The sequence below is a fragment of the Lichenostomus cassidix genome, chromosome 3 (assembly GCF_008360975.1).
Source record: "Lichenostomus cassidix isolate B80296 chromosome 3, HeHo_3.0, whole genome shotgun sequence".
NCBI lineage: Eukaryota > Metazoa > Chordata > Aves > Passeriformes > Meliphagidae > Lichenostomus > Lichenostomus cassidix.
This window is the reverse complement of record NC_139483.1, coordinates 35,774,984-35,792,196: the sequence shown is the minus strand read 5'-3', so window position 1 is coordinate 35,792,196 and position 17,213 is coordinate 35,774,984. Positions and strand designations below refer to the sequence as shown.

Here is a 17,213-nt window from a genome sequence, read left to right as displayed (position 1 = left end):
ATGGGAGTAAGGGAAAGTGTTTTCTAGAAAAAAAAAGCCAAAACTGACTCAAGAGTGGCCTACCTGGGTGGAAGGCCTCTGGATCGTAGATAGTTCTTTTCCCAAATGAGAAGCACGAGGCCAAAGGACCAAGAGCAACTGGGAACCTCCTACACTGCTGCGGTGATTCAAAACCCTGTGAGCAAGAGGGACATAGAAACCCAGCATCGTTGGGTTGCACTGCCTTGTCACAAAACCAGCATTCGCAGGGCATATTGTGTGCATTGCTTCCCCTACCTTCGCCTAAGTTTCCTGCCTTCGGTGAGCCAAATATGCCAGACTAACAAAACCAAGATAACCAGACATGGAGGATGTTGTTGGAAGGCGCAAAAAAAGAAAAATGAACCTGAAATGAGGACTGACACTTGGGTGTCTTAAATGCCAAACCCAACCCCCCTTTGGTTACTGCAGTTTCAGTCTGCGAATTATGTAAGCAAATGCTGACAGCCAGGCACAAGAAGATAAATACATGGAAAAAAAAACATTAGATAAAGGGATATCCTGAAATCATTTAAGTTCTTTTAACAACAGTTTTGTTAGTAAGTTTAATCCACCATTCATCTGAAATTCTAGAACTCTTCAGGAAAATGGAACCACAAGGAAAAGTTCTGATGCACAACTCTAGCACTGTACACTGCCTGTCAGCTCCAGAAAACACCATTTATTTGCACAGACGAGAAGGAAAACAGCATTACATAACTCAGTACATTATTACTAAAAATGCAAGGACTAATAACTGAGCTCAAATGAATCCCCAGTAATCTTAACAACCTCTAGAGAAACTATATAAATCATGGGCAAAATTTATGAGTTTGACATGACAATTGTGAATGTTTTTTATGATCCACACTAAAAAAAAAAGCATGAAACTAGCCAGTAACTTGTAAACTGAAAAGTTAGTGGAAGGCTTTATACAATTAATGGCTGCATAGATAATGCACACTAAATATACAAATACATCCCCCCATTCTTCCCGCTTGTCTCATCTACCACACTGAAACAACAACATTACCTCTTAGGTTAACATTACCTTTAATGTCTCGATGAACAATGCCATGTTCATGTAGTACATTGATAGCAGTCGTGATCTGCTTTGAGTAGAGCCTAATGACATGCTCCTGAAGTCCCAGTTTTGACACCTCCTCCAGAGTGCCCTCATCACAGTACTCCATGAAGATGTACATTTCTTCCTGTTGTGGGAACCAAACCGGATTTCATTGGTATCATTCTTCATATTTCAAACACTGAATTAAGATAAAGTTTTCCTTACGTCCTTCATTGCTCATGAAAAGAGTAATGAAAGTATCATGTTATGTCTTAATGCAAGTATAATTTCTTATATTTCATGAAATAACTAATAAATCATCTCTTCAGAACACTATTCCCTCTAGCATGCTGCAACCTAACATATTCTACCGCACAGCTATGGACACTCTGCTACATGTCTATTTGCATCATTTGCACATAACTCATACCATTCAGTGGTACAAAAATACAGTGCTTTGGCATCAACCAAAAAACACTTTGGATATCTTGCAGGCATATTACACAGAAATTCAAAGAGATTCTTTGGTTACTTAGAGAAGGGGAAAAAAATGCACAAACTGATGTTTTGCGCCTGTTTTTTATCCTCTCTCTTGGTCCCATTTCCTGTAGCTTGGGATGGGAAAGTTTTTTGTTCTTTGCTGTGGCTTGAACAAGCATGCCAACTCTAACTCACTTCAAGGAAAAATTAGGTTGCTGCTCCCACTCTGTCTCCAAGCCCAGCTGATTTCAGCCGGACTAAATTAATATAAAAACACGGCAAAGACACCAAGCTGTTAGAAACTAGTCTGAGAAACTAATGACCCAGTGGCACAGACACCCAAATTTGTGTCCCCAAGTAGAGAAATGCAGAAAGCAGCCTATGTCTCCTTCTAAACCAGGATTGGGTCACCAAAACAACTCCTTTAATACTGGGCAAATCAGTAAAATCCAAACAGCACTTTCCAGCAGGACATCAGGACTTGAGACTTTGAAAGAAAGTGGGAATAGCATGTGGGAAGCAGAGAGTAATAAAAAGTTGGGTATCTCAGCACACAATTCTAGAATCCAAAGCCATAGAAAAGTACATTTCATTAGCTCTGCTGCTCAAGCAAGAAAACTTGCTTTTTCCTTCTGAAGAGATGCAAGCTGAACTCCAGTACTTGTCTGGCCTCAAGATTTAAATGCCAGAACAAAATTTTTCCAGGAATCAACATGATACAATATGTGTACAACCTTTGCTGCTAACAGGGACAGGTTTTAGCCTGTCTAGTCTTTATCTACATACAGAAGTTACCATACCATATATGATATAACTTGCTTTTAGACCAGTTCAACAGAGTAGCAGCATAGAATACCTCCAGCATTACTCACTCTATTCACTTATTCTAAGCCTTCTCTGTTTATGCACCAGTTCCAAAAATTCTCTCCAAACTGTGCTTCAGAGAGCTCAATATCCAGAGGAAAAAAGACACACTGCTGTTCACAGAGATAACCACACAAGATGAACTAGAATGTTGTCATGTAAAAACCTCCAATAACGCCAAGCTTCTTAAAATTTTTTCTTTGCCTTATAAAAAAGCCCCAATAATTTATATTTTCTTACCCTGTGGAGCTCCACACCAAAATAACGAACTAGATTAGGGTGTTTGATGCCTTCAAAAATCTTCAGTTCATCAGCTGTTTCTTTGATGGTTTTGTGATCATTAGGTTGAAATCTTATCTGCAAGAAAATCTGACATTATTTTGCTGCTATTTCAAATTAATAAGGAACAAAAAAAGCAAACAACCCATCCTAGACTCAAACACAAAGAAAAGTACTGCTTTTTTTTGGTTGCTGTTGTTGAATAGCATCATCACATATAAAGCCCCGAAATACCCCTCTCCATCCCCAAACTGAAACAAAAGAAGTACACTAAGCTATTTCTGGAAAATTACTTACAACCATGATGATTTATAAACTTTATAAGAGCAAAATGCTATTACTTCAATGTGTAAACACACATGTGTGCACATACACATCTCTTCTGTGCTGGCCTTCTAGCTTAAGTGTGGTAGACAGACACAATACAAGAGAATCTGAAAGCAACATCAGTGAGAACTATCATTCAACAAAGACTATTTGCCAGGTATTTCATCACCAGAGTCTAAGGGATCTCTTTGAAGGGTTACTTCATTGCAAATGAGGCAGCTGCAAGGAAAAGATGTGGCATGGAACAAATACAATCAAAGGTTTTGATGAAAGTAGCAGGTTTCCCTTACTTCTCCTATCATATGCTGTGATGGATCGTTCAGTGAGGAAAAACATGATCAAGTGTTCTGAAAAACTAATTTAAAGCTTCTAACCACACAAAGATAAGCAAGATGAATAGCAAGTTATGAAGATGCTACTTTTACCATACTGTTAGAAAGCAGAAGCTTCATAAATTAAGTGCAGGACAACTGCTAAAGAAATAAATGCACATATTTTGCCTTCATTTGCTAGGATGTTATGATTGTTGTGTTCTGTACAACAATTCCAGGATACAGTTTGTACTCAAATTAAATATACGTGGTAAAATTAAATATACAAAGATTACAATCCCTAATGCATAGTTGAATGCTATGTAGTAAAGCTTGTCCACTATAATTTGAAGTAATTTTAATGACACTGTGGTTGAGATAATAAAGTGTGAAGAAATCTTGGTGCAAGAGCAGAGGAATGCAGCGCTCTTAACCAGTTAAAAAAAAAAAAAATCACTAAGTCTATCTTCTCCCAAGTTATTATTAAAGAAATCCAGAAACGCTTTTTACTTGGAAGTTGCAAACAGTTTGCATTCAAGCCCAGTAAAACAAACAACTGTCAAACAAGATCTATTTATGAACTTACTTCAGCTTCTGCTAAAGAGCACACACATGCTTATCTGCAAACAGCACCTGCATCTAGAAAGCAACCTTGAATTACAGAAACAAAGTGCTGCTGATGGGGGGAAATAAATGTGATTTCATGAGGAGAAAAAAACGTAACAGCAACAAAATTTCAAGTGTTGATATTAGTCAGTGAAGAGTAGAAACCCAGTCTTGCTTTGCCACACCGTGCACATCTCATATGTATCATGTGTGTCTAAGAAATTACTCATAAAATGTAACTGCTGCAACATTCAATGGCTGTCACAGTAACTGCTGTGAACAGTTAATGCTTGCCATTGTTTAAAGATGCAGAAATGCATTTAAACTAAACAATAACATAAAAACAACCACAAGGTGTTGTAGGGGAAACAAATCTCTACGCCTACACAGCTTTACTTACTTCTATCCTGAAAACTAGATTTTCTGTACCCACCAAGTTAGTCAGCAGTTTTGTGACTCAACCTAGCTCACACTACAGGAGAAGCTGAAAAACATCTGATGTCAAACTTCCTATCTTTTGCTCTAAGAAATGAAGAAAAAAGTAATAAAATGTGAGCAGAAACACTGCAAAGTAGAATATAAATTTATGTACAGTCTTCACTAATCTTTTAAAATTATTTAAGATCTCTTAATGGAAGTTCACATATATTAAATAAGCATTCATTAAGTTCACAACAACCCTATGAGATTAGTAAAAACACATTACCCATTTTACATACATTTAAATTAAAAGTTATAAAGTGAAAAGCAACTTAAGGAGGAAAAAGTGCTAACAGCAGCTGTGGCTACATGAAGAAACAAACAATCTGTCTTCCCATCCTTTCCCCATTAGCTAACAGCAGTGTGCAGAAACCCTCAATGCCTGCTAAGTCACCCACACTTGGTTTAGAAAAAAAACAAGGGCAGCATTGAGTCTTGTAGACACAGTACTCACTTCCTTCATAGCCATCAGCTCTCCAGTGTCAACACTGATACAGGTATAGACCTTCCCATACTGGCCTTCACCTGCAAAATCAGAGTAAGGAAAATTCAGTACAGTATCTTCAATAAGCAACAGGTACATCAACTGCAATGAGAAAACTTCACAAAGCATCTTATCAACGTTTTTCACCTTCCTTTTAATTTAAAACTTCTAGTTGCTTTTAACTGTAACACTTAATACCACATTCATAGCCCTGAATTCAAGCTGAATAAAAGTAAAAACATTACATTAACCAGCTGATCTCAAACAGAACTTCTCAAGAACAAAGATTTTCCCTCAAAACCCCAAACCTGAGAGTAAAAAATGATCATACAGGTAAAACAGTAAGATTGGTGAATTAAATCCCGGAGTTTGAACTGATTTCCGTTCATATTTCTGGTTCTTCCAAGTGCAAACTCACACATTTTATGGGGTTAAGCACATGCATGTATCACAATTTCACACCTAAGTAACTGTCCTAACCAAGTCCTTCTCCTTTTTTGTTTCTTGTTATTTGACCAATGAAAACTTCAGTGACATTCTACATTAAAAAATCCTAGTTGCAACAGTATTTTGTACTTTAACATTCTGATTTCAGTAAAGCTGATAATACCTATGCAAAGGCCCAAGATTTTTAAAGACAGTCTTCCATTTCCTTCAAAAATAGTAAGTTTGGTATTTTAGCTTGATAAATGAAAGTATAATGGACATACCGATTTTGTTTCCTCTCTGCCACTTGAAAGTCACTTTTCTCAGACCTACGTGCATGACATTATCATAAGATTTCGGTGTGTCACAAACTTGGCCAATGATGTTCTTCCTTCTCATCTCTCTGTATCTCCTTTCTTCAAACAACTGAACAGACTTTTGAACAGCTTCCATCGGGGCTTGCTTGGAAGCAGTGTCTAAAAAGAGTGATGAACAATTTCTTTGATTGAGAAATATTCGCTGTTATACTTTGTCACTTTTTCATATCACATCAAGTGACCAAAGTTAAAAGAAAACTATTCTGTGAGTCTAATTAAGATGTACGAAAAAAGTAAGACATTTTAACAATCACATATGAAACTATCAACCACTTATGAATCACACAGAAAACTAAGGTAAAATGAGAATAGTGATACTTTCTTAATCATCTCTTACTTGATTCAAGGAAATCATATTTATGAAATGCAACACACTTGTTTGCATTTGACCTGTCAATAACCTCTGATAGTGGAAATATGTTAGGGTCATAAAAGCACAAAGGAAAAAAGGACAGGCAAGGTTTTGCTCTACAGAAATATGAGTGGTTTCTTGAAATACTCATGGCATCTTTTACTTCAAAGATTAAGAGGAATTAGAAACTCCAGCTCTCAAGCCTTATCATGAAACAGAATCCTAGTGAGTGAGGCTGGAAGAGATCTCAGGGCAGTGTTAGTTCATCCCCTTCTTGCAAAGCACAAAAATTACACACATGTCACTGCTCACACCAGTAGCCTAACCTGCTCCTGGCAGTCTCCAAAGGATGGAGATACTGATACTCCCAAACTATATATTCTAATCCCCTCCCCGTAATTAATACTACTTCCTCTATACTAAATATGCCTTGCTGTAGTTTTAAACCAAAATCTTTCTCTTATTTACAGTGGACAGTAAAACAAGTTCTCATTACAGCAATCTTCTAGAAATTTTCTAGTTTTCCCTCATTCTTCTTTTTAGTTTAAATAAACTCAAATTTCTTTAATATTTATGTTCTGACTTCTAGATTTCAAAAGAAGACTTCATAATTCTTCCTGTGTTCTGTTTAAGCCACATAACAAGACCAGTTTCTAATGTGACAGAAATATTTTCCCAATGTTTCATGAGGTTCTACCCTGCCACAAAACATGCAAGCAAGCTTCATGTATCGATCCATACAGTATAAGAGTGTCTGAAGAAATCAAGTTACTATCAGTTTTGTGAAAAGCCATAGTAGGAAAGAAAGGAAGGGCCCCACAATAGCTTTAAATTTAGGAAACAGTGTGGGACCACATCCTATTAGACACCCAAAACAAGAAAATTCAACACTGGGGAGAGACCTTGCCAAGTGAGGAAGTGCTTCCCACTTTCATGCAACTCATAACTGGGCACTGAATAGGGACAGCAAACTTCTGCAATTCCTATATAGTAAGAAATGAACTCGATTTTGTAGAACACTGAAAAGTAACTTTTATAAAGGTTAATTGCTCCTACATCAAAGAGTACACCTTGTGATTTTGTCAGCAATATCCTATACCTGCAATTGGGGGATTATTTTTTCTCCTTCCTATGTACAAAGCTGTGAAAACCTCTTCACAATCCACAATAAAATCCAACCTTTCAGTACAGCACTGGTTTAAGAGACATTATGCTACAGCAACTCCTAAACACCTACCTTTGGTCTGGTTGATTAACGTTCTGAGCTCCCAACTCCGCCGGGATGAACCACTTGAATCTACTTTCGGGTAAAACGGCTCTGGAGAAGTAACAGTGTGAGAGCAAAAGCAGCTTTATCTCGTATGAAGGATTATGCCACTATATTCAGCAGAAGCTAAGATCATACAGATAGGACTAATACACCCTACATGTGTAGCAACATATGCTCTTGAAACCAGAATTGACTCCTCTACAGAAAACTAATTATAAAATAGAATTTCATTTATACAGAAACAGAGATCTCATTCCTCAAGCCAGGGTATTCAGAATCAAATATGGAAGATATTTGTAGGAAAACAATTTTCTAAGGTTCCTTAGAATAAGAATTGCATTCATTCCAACCTAAGCCACCTTCCTTTTCATACAGATACAAAAAAAAAAAAAAGGAGTAAGCATGAAGCAGACAATATTTTCAACATTTGCTTAAAAACATAAGACAGATTTTAAAAATCTCCCACACCTCTTGATAACAATTTTTAAGGCATTTCTATGAAATCCAGTGTGGATGGCCACAATATCAACTCCATTTTGCTTCAGATTTTGTACTTCCTTTTAATTTGCACAATCAATCTTTCAAGGTATTTGTTGCAATAAATACCACATATAGAGGGGCTGGGGGAACCTGAAGGAAGAGCCCTGATCAGGACATCAAGTCATATATCCTGTCCCTTCTTCCAGGATTCAAATAACAGCAAGTATTTGTAATATGAGTACTGCAGGGATAAAGAACTGAACCAAAAACACTTTACTGTCCAGATGGATGCAGTTCATACCTCAGTAACAGTGTTTTGGAATTTACTATCAAATGGGGTATATAATTCATAAATCATGTCACTAATTTTATTTTGAACATTGGAACTTAGTAAGACACCAAGAAATCCCTTCAGATACAATTCAGAAACAACATGAACAGCAAGAGAATAGTGGGTATGTCTGAGAACAGAAGGACTTACTCTGATAATATAAGCCTACAAGTTAAAAATCTAAGATTTCTGAATGCGATGAGGTGAAAAAAAATTTTTGAAAGGGTAAGAATTGGGAACAGAGAGAAATTTGTTAATGACATAAAGCATCTGCACATCCAGGTCACAATTTGTTACTGTGACAATCACCTTCTCGCTCTTCAGTGGGACTGGAGTGACGACTAAGGGATCTGAACTGCAACTCAGCTGCTATTGAAGCAAGTCGATCATTTTCAGGGACACTGGAACCCCTGTTAAAAAGAGCCATCATACTAATTAACTTGTCATTAGTATTTATTTAGTGCAATGCTAATTTAACTGCAGTTTTTAAGAGACAGAACCTCTGAAGACAAGGATATGAACCATGAAAGCAACATGAAAGAAAAACAGATGCTGAAAGGTAAACAGAAAACCCTCTCTATGCTATTTTTCCCCCACTTGAAGACATTTTATATGATTTTAGTTATGCTGCTCTATGAAAAAGTCCTAAGCTTCCAAAGCATAAACTACTTCAAACTGTTTTGTGCCCATAGCAACAGAATCCATTTTCGTGACTTGTAACTACTACTAAGACAGCTGCTGCAGGATGCAGCTTGTGCCAGGTTTGGATACACAGTCAGAAGTGATTCAGCTGGGTGATAATGTGAGCCACATCATCAGATGAAAGGTAGTAACTGAATTCATATGTGCCTAGTGCACTGCAAATACAGTCATAGTCCATAGTCATTAAGTCAGAGACAAGCTGGCTGACAGAAAGGACACTGTTAAATGACTGTTAAATCAACAGCCTGATCGCTTGGAGGCCCCAGTTCTTCCACACAGCACAGAATAGAATCAGATGCCTCAGAGTAAGAGCCAGATGAATAAGAAGGCTGAACAGAAAGGAAAACAATACTAAGAGAAACAAGACTTAAATTCTTAGGTCTTCAGGCACCTTACTCCAGCCCCAGACAATGATTAGTCCACTCATGTTTTAGAGCCATAAATTCCTTGTGGAAGTCTTTCTACCATTCACTCCCTTTACAATAAAGCTCCCTTTCAACTTTTAAAGTTTGATGGGGAAGAATTGTGACTGATGTCTCCTTAAAGATAATGCTTTAGAGGTATGAGCTAAATGTTACTGAAAAGTGGGCAACGTTGTTAAATCCTTCACTGAAAACTAACAAGTACAAAAAGATGAAAGATACCTGGCATCACAAGGTGCACACACACCTATGAGAGGACTTCCCTACAGCCCTAAAGATGTTTCCAAATTGTATCTGATTATTACCCAAGAATAGTTTAAAAAAAAAAAAATCAGAAAAACCCTCAAATCGACAATCTTAAAAACAGAAACCAAAACTGAAGACAACCTATTCCCATGCAAATGTTCTCCATATGATGTTTGCTTTGCACTTCCTACTACTACCCACCTAAATTTTATATGTTTGAGCAGGAACTGAAACTAAACTAGTGAAAATCCTCATTATTCTTAAGGAAGTTGAGGTTTTCATGAGCACGAAGGCTAAGGTGGTTCTCAGAAAACACAGAGCAACAATTCTGGATGCATAAAATGCTTAAAAAGAAGCAAAGCTAAACCATCTCTGAAATGAGGCAGCAGCTGGACAGAGGACCTTAAGAACCACAGCTTTGAATTCAGGTGCCTAAAACCCATTTCAGGCCTATCTTAGGCATCTACACCTTTTATTAATCCAGAAAGTCTGTACGCACATTATTAGGCAAAAATAATAGTAAAAGAGAAGAATGCTTGGTAATTTTTAGCTCCAGCCCTGGATAAATAATAAAATTATGAATAATAACCCCAGTTAGCTCAGAAGTTGAACATCTACAAACGTTATTAGCATGAATCTAGTGCAAATATATAAATATCAGAAACTTCAGTGTAAACAACCAAGTATTGCTGCTTTGGATTTTAATTTCTAGTTACATAATACTGATTTTTTTCTTTTGGTTGCTGTCATTCAGAAGAAGTTCACTAGAACTATGGTGGCATTTGTGCAATATGCACTGCCTAGCACAATTGATTTACAAAGTTCCTACATTCAACTTTTCATAGATATTTAATGCTTATAATCATGTCTTAAATGTCTGAAGAGTTTCTGGGAAGCGTACAAAGTTTCTGTCTGTGCTATTCCAGCACTGGACTCCACACTTTGCCAAACCACAAAACACTTTCTGGATCCAAAAGATTCAATTTCTCTTTTGGAGCACAAATAAATGAAATCCATAATTAAGACTGCAATGCATCAAAAGTTTGCAGCTTTCTCTCAACTATACTAAAACAAACAAAAAAAAATTGTACCAATATGTTACATTGTAGTATTTTGCCTTCCACAATAAACAAAACCCGTAAAAAACCCCAGCAGCCTTCAAAACTCTGTCTCCACTTTCATAAATTTTTTCTTCAAATTATTCCTAGGTCATACAGGGTATTAAACACTACTTAAAAATCCAGACAGTGCATAAACAAAACAAGATCGTGGGATATTTTATGAACAACCATCAGAAAAACAAAAGCTGAGAACTTTAATAAAAATACAAGTCATTGAAAAACACAAATTATCCATCACACTGTCAGCTTGTAAAGCTGCCAGAACCGCTCAGTGAAAATTCTCTAGAATGTTACTTGAAAGGGCTATTCAAACACTGCAGACTACTGCCTACTCTGTCTTTTTCAAGAGGGGGCTTAAAACAGAGGCATGAAGGATAGATAACGTTTATGTTTGAATGACAAAAATTTCAAGATATATTTTCAACCAAAAAAAAGGCCTAGACTCAAGCTCTACATCTGGAGGCTACTGTAAAAGGTGCAAGTCACATCTTGTAATAAAAATAAACTGAAAAAGCTAGCAAAAAGATGGCATATAAAAAGTGACAATTTACTTCCCTCTTAACAGCTTAATGCATGCTCCTACTTTGCATCTGATAATAAATCAAATAATGGTTTGCTACAACTGAAAATTATTTATTACAAAATAATTCTAAATCAAGTCATATCTAAGTTCATGTTGGTCACCATCAGTCTGTTGTTCCTTCACCACTTCTTAATTTTTTTCTCTATCAGCCGTGTGATGCAGTCAGGTATGTATATTCATTCATATTAATTTCTGCCCCAGAGAACTTTCAGTACTCTGCAGTAGAAATAAGAATCCAAAAAGCTGTTTTTAAACCTGAAGATAACACCACTGCATTAAGAGAAGGCTTTTCACAGTCAGAGGTGCAGGGAAAAAAAAAGAGTGAAATAAAATTGGGAGACATGTCAGTGGTCTGACTGTAACATGGAAAGAAGAAATACCAACAGTCTGATATTATAATACCCAAACTGAAGGTCAAAAACCAAAAAATACACTAACATAGTTCTGTCAAAAAAAAAAAAGTGACTTGTGATGCTACAGGAATGGTTTCTATTACATATCCTGATATAAGAATTGTCTCCCATTTTAAGTTTATTCTGCACCACCCTAAGAAGTCAAAGGTGTAGCAAGAAATAATTTTTTAAAAAATCCTCCTAGAATCTCACATGTTTAATTTTGCATTTGCGACTATGTAGTATTTCAAAATATTTATGATGGACAACAACAATACCAAAACCGGTAGCTAACATGAAAAAATAAAATAAAATCCTGGTGCTTAATGCATCTTACAGTTATCTTAGTGAAAGTGATTCTATGATTCTAAGTGTTAGTTATCAGTACTAATTATTTACTGAAGTTATACCAATGAGCTGACTGGCATATGTTCATTTCATGGACATTTTACTGAGCAAATCTGAAATCTACATCAGAACTGCATGCTTTAACTACCATATTGTTCAGACATTTTGAAGTGTGGTCTCATCATCAATTTGTAAGAAGTGATTTTGCTCAAGTCAAACATGAATGAAGGAGCCAGTGGGAGACATGATGGGAGGGAAGAGCAGGGTGCAAACGATGTATTAGGATGTATGTGGAAACAGTTATGTGGGTGATGTAGGTAGGATGAGTCTGCTAGGTCACGGAGCGGAGCTACCTGGTCTCATTTGCACTGCTGAGAGGTTTGGGTTGGGCTGAGTCGCTCCCAACAGGAGCAGGGCGACTGACAGCAACACTGCCATGGCTCCGCGCATCGCAAGGGACACTCCGCGTGCTGTGGCAAGAAGAAAAACTTCAGGAAACGGTTAAAAAAATATGTACGGAGGTGAAAGATTGTTTTAGAAACAAAATATTTAAGTGTGTAAAATGATGCCTGATTTTAAAAGTTTTCCAATTACATAGAGTTTTATGTGGAGTAACTCTGGGTCTCTTCATGGGCTTCCAATGTGTACAGTACTAATAATCCTCAAAATAAAAATCTTCAAATCTTTAGAATAGCACTAATTTCTGCCAACAACTAAGTGACTTCTGAAAAAAACACCAACTGTAGAGTTTCTCACTGTTGTCATATTCTTGAAAAAATAGGGACCTATGTGCAAAATTATGCATGATGATGCTTATTTCGAGATTTTTTTTTTAACTATTTTTGCATTAATTCTCATGTCAACTCTTTCAAAGGAAGGAGAAAAGATCCACTGTTTTAAGCTTATTCACAGCAGGTTGGTAACGATGCAGAAATGCCACCATATTTCAGAATGCTACATTTTTAAGTTCCATGGATGTAAACCACAGAAAGCACTGCCACAGGAACTCAGGCAGGCATTCAAAGCGGGGAAGGAAATAGAAATCCTACTGATGAGCAGTTTTCACTGAATTAAAGCTTTTTACATTGAAACACTGGTTTCAGGAAAGATAAAGGGGATAAGAATGACTTCAAAGTGAGAATGCATGCACCAATAGAAACCAGGGTGGGCGAGCAGCAAGAAAAAGAAACTTGTATTGTCCTTAAAAGCACATAAATAAAATCTGGATCACTTACATGCTAATTTTTTTTATCTGCTTTGCCCTCAAAGGGAAAAAAAAGGTGTTCCACTTACTGAGATTCAGCATAGCCAAGAGACGATAAAACAGTTTAAAATGCTGTACTAATGCTAAATACCTGAAGCCTTCAGGCGTGGGGATGATAAGATGAGGATTGGGTGGATCACTATGGCACCGAGGCACTTTTACAGGACGGGGACTGTTTCGATGAACAGCTGCAAACAGAAAAACAGATCACATTTACTCAGATGTCAGAAAAACTCTTTTAGGGCCATTTCAAGACACAAAATTAAAACAAATTCCTATTTACAGAGTTAAGTGTGAACTGGCACATATTTTCTTATCCTTTAAGAAAAATACACATTATTCCAACTTTAAATAAATCAATTGTATGTAGTAATACTTTTCATATTATTGTATTATTTAACTCATCCATAAAATAATGAAAATTCTCCAGATAGTTAAAAACTAATAATTAGAAAATGTGTACATACTTCATAAAAACTACTTCATTATTTCTACTTCACAAATTAATTTATCTTCTTGCAAAATAAATATTAACAAACCAAGTAATAATTAGCAAACCAAACAGCAGTATTATGTTCTCTTTGCGTAAGAATTAAACTTTCCCAGACAATAATGGAAAGCAAATTAAGCTGTGGAAAAAACCCCACATAAGATAGTTTTACCCATACTAATGCTCCCCATGATAGTCTGCCCCAAGGAAGTGGCACAAATGGACAAGGCAAAACCCAAATGAGTAGTCACTGCCTTTATGCCTAACGAATTCAGTGTCTCCAAGAGCAGACTGCACCACCTTCCCTCAACTCCTCCAATTAGTAAGAAAATAATTGTGGCAATCACATCTCAAGACAGCTGGTTGCCCATCAAACCGTGAGTCAGTACTTTCTGCCAGGCTAGGCTCCTTAGTGAGCTGAGTTTCTGCCTTGTTTGCACTACCAGGGCAAGCAAAAGATGCCAGGGCCAGGTGTTGGTTGTCCTGTTATAATTGGCAAATACGCTAGTGGGAAACACAGAGGGCAGATCCTAACCCACCCAGCTTAGGACACAGGCTGTTTCACAAAGCAAAAAGACAGGATAAAACACCAGGAGATCCACAGCTATTTGTCTAGAGGCAGCAGCATGAACACAACTGGATCCTCAGCTTTGGGAAAAGGGGTAAAGACTACAGTAGGTTTAAGTCCATCAACATGGTATGCAAACGTAACTAGAAGTCTTACTTTTCTCCTCATCGGCAGATAGGAATGGGCACCTGCAATATCTCCAGCCAGGATACAGTTAATGTTAAATTTCACATCTATTAAAGTTTCAGACTGCTGTTCAAGTCTTCACCATCCATCTGTGTCACCCCCTCCCTAAGCCCCTGAGACAAAAGCTGTCAGGCAATTTAGTTTGTGTGATGTGATGTGTCTGCAATAGCATTTATAAGAGTTTCAATACTCTGGCATCATCATGCTAGTGATTCACCTAAAACAGGCCTCCCTCTCAACAACAGTACTAAAAGTCAATGTACAGGTCTTACACCACAGTGCAGAATCTGGCTGAATTTGATTTTAGACTATGCTTCTTTCCGAAGCATTGGACTGACTTTCATTGCAAAAGATTTGTCAGCTATAAAACCTTCTCATCAAAATGGTAACAAAACAAGCTTTCCTGGAGGCAGATCACCCTTCTCCCATGTCTTCTATCATCAAGCCTGCCCAGGAAGTGGACACCAAGAGAAAGATAAAAAAGATGACAAAGTATTTTGAAAAGTAAACCAGTCAATGGAGTTGAGAGGAGGAAGAGAGAAACAATGCTGAGAAAGAAATGCACAAAAGGGACACACAGCTGATAAAATATTATTTTCTCAAGATACACAATCAAATATGTTGATTTCACTCTAATGATATCAACATTTTGATCTATAACTATGTATTTTACACTATGCCATATTTTACATTGAGGAACTATTCTGCTCTGTCATCAAGCCCTCATGTATAACTCATGTGCACCTGATAGTATGAAGTCCATTAGAAGCATAAACATCTGTGGTGCCAAAATATAATTAACTGCAGTGCCACAATGAAAGTTTGAGAGAGGGAGCTATAACTGCCTTCTTAAAGTTAAAATCGCTTCTTTACTAAACCTTTAAATAATACAGCCCTCTCCTGGAAGACTTGCAAGACTCCATAGGAATTCAAGGACAAAATCAAGGGAAAGCCATTTGTAAAGTTTTGAAATTTCTTGACTAAAACAACCATGTATTTACACCTTATCAGGTACTAATAGTTTCACATCAACAATCACAAAAACAGTGAAAATACTTTTACTGGTACTTCTCACATTTTAAAAGAACTTTACAATCAAAATTCTGTAACAGCAGCAGCAAAGCTCCAGAACAAGTGCCAGTAACTTCTGCCTTACCAAGGTACAAACCTGTAACAGGACTGTGAGGTTTTCCAATAACATGGCCAATGCACTCATTCATCAAAGCTTGTAAACTCTAGAAAAGACAAACAAAAAAAGTTGTGATGTTTTGTTACAAGAAGGTTGATGTTCATATGATAAAGCTCACAGTAACAAAATTACATTGTTTAAGTATGTAATCTGTCAGATAAACACCCCTACATTCTACCTAATATATTAAACTTCTGGAATGACATTAGTGTTTTTATTTTTTTAAAGCTAGGAAGTCTTTGTTTTGTCTTGCCTTTTGATCTTGTCAAAATTACATAACTAAGAACTGAACAGTTACATATCATAAAGAACATTTCAAAATATAAAGGTAGTTGAACTTAATGTCCATTGTTAAAAAATTTAAATCAAGATTCCTGGAAAAAGCTAGAACAACCTTCTCTGCCCTCCCTCTCCACATTCCAAGAAGAAACACCTAAAAAAAATGAGTGAGAACATGACGGCCTGAATCACAAGATGAAAATCTGAAAACAAAAACTATGAAGCCCTGAATATTAAAATAAATCCACTTTCCTTATCTACCCACGAAGCTACCAAAATTTTCATGAATGGGATTTTAACAGTTAAAATCACTGAACAGTGATATACAGCAGCAATTGTTTCAGCACTGCATCTGTGTTCAGATGTTGTTTTATAAAAAGTATCCCTGAAAACATATCCTGATAGCTTCACAAGTATTTACAAATAAACATCAAAGGAATAACTTATTCTTACCAAGAAGTCATCTTCTGGGAGAGCTGAAATAAATGCTGGCTCAATGGCTTGAAGAAAATCAAAACCTTGAGTTGCCCATCTATGCCAAAGAAAAAGACAGAAAATGAAGTGCTGTTTGGCTAAAGCCATCATTGAGTTTCAACCACATCCAAAACCAGAAGATAATAGTTATTTTTTTCTCTAGAAAAGACGATAAAATCTTTGTAAGAAAACAGACTAATACATAAAACATAAAAATTTTACCTTGTATTATTACATTTGCCCAGTCATACTCAGATAAAGACTGATTTTAGCATGGACACTGACAAATAAGGTGAGCAGGCCATGGTATGTATGTAATTCCATATACATGCTACCTTCAAAACAGTGTCATCAACCATAACATGTTTCAGAGCAACAAGCCAAACCACTGTGTTCCCTGACTAAATGCTCCTTTCTGAAACAAGACTGAAAGGATACTGAAGATTTCATGACTACCCAATTAGTAATGACTGGGCATCAGTGGTTTCATGGCCTAGACTGATATGTAAAACAAGTAAGTAACTTGGCTGGAGTGAGTTGAGTCTTCAGCCACTTACTGTCCCCCACTGCCTCCTCTTTGACCTACTATAACTAGCAGCTGCAACCTACAAAACCCAAATGGAATCATAGGATAGCCTGAGTTGGAAGAGGCACACACAGATCATTGTTGAACTTCTGACTCCACCCAGGGCAACACATATGTTAAGAGTACAGTTTAAATGGTTCTTGAACACCATGTCCCTGGAGAGCTTGTTCCAGTGCTTGACCACCTCTCAGTAAAGAACTTTTTCCTAAAAC

The 17,213-nt window shown here is 36.8% G+C and overlaps 1 protein-coding gene across 8 annotated transcripts in view; it reads right to left on the bottom strand.

Moving 5' to 3' along the window:
• Positions 1–17,213, bottom strand: part of MAP3K4 (mitogen-activated protein kinase kinase kinase 4) — an 83,176-nt gene that overhangs the window by 8,232 nt on the left and 57,731 nt on the right. For 4 of the 8 annotated variants that reach the window (XM_085055311.1, XM_085055312.1, XM_085055313.1 and 1 more), the window contains 10 exons: positions 16,395–16,473; positions 15,630–15,708; positions 13,321–13,417; positions 12,319–12,435; positions 8,461–8,561; positions 7,308–7,388; positions 5,626–5,817; positions 4,886–4,956; positions 2,669–2,785; positions 1,070–1,229 (listed from right to left, as the gene is read on the bottom strand). In XM_085055311.1, the coding sequence (XP_084911437.1) occupies positions 1,070–1,229; positions 2,669–2,785; positions 4,886–4,956; positions 5,626–5,817; positions 7,308–7,388; positions 8,461–8,561; positions 12,319–12,435; positions 13,321–13,417; positions 15,630–15,708; positions 16,395–16,473 (1,094 nt within the window). Of the gene's footprint in view, positions 1–63; positions 176–1,069; positions 1,230–2,668; positions 2,786–4,885; positions 4,957–5,625; positions 5,818–7,307; positions 7,389–8,460; positions 8,562–12,318; positions 12,436–13,320; positions 13,418–15,629; positions 15,709–16,394; positions 16,474–17,213 lie in introns of all 8 variants that reach the window. The other 4 variants (XR_014850802.1, XM_085055310.1, XM_085055315.1 and 1 more) reach the window with 4 other exon arrangements.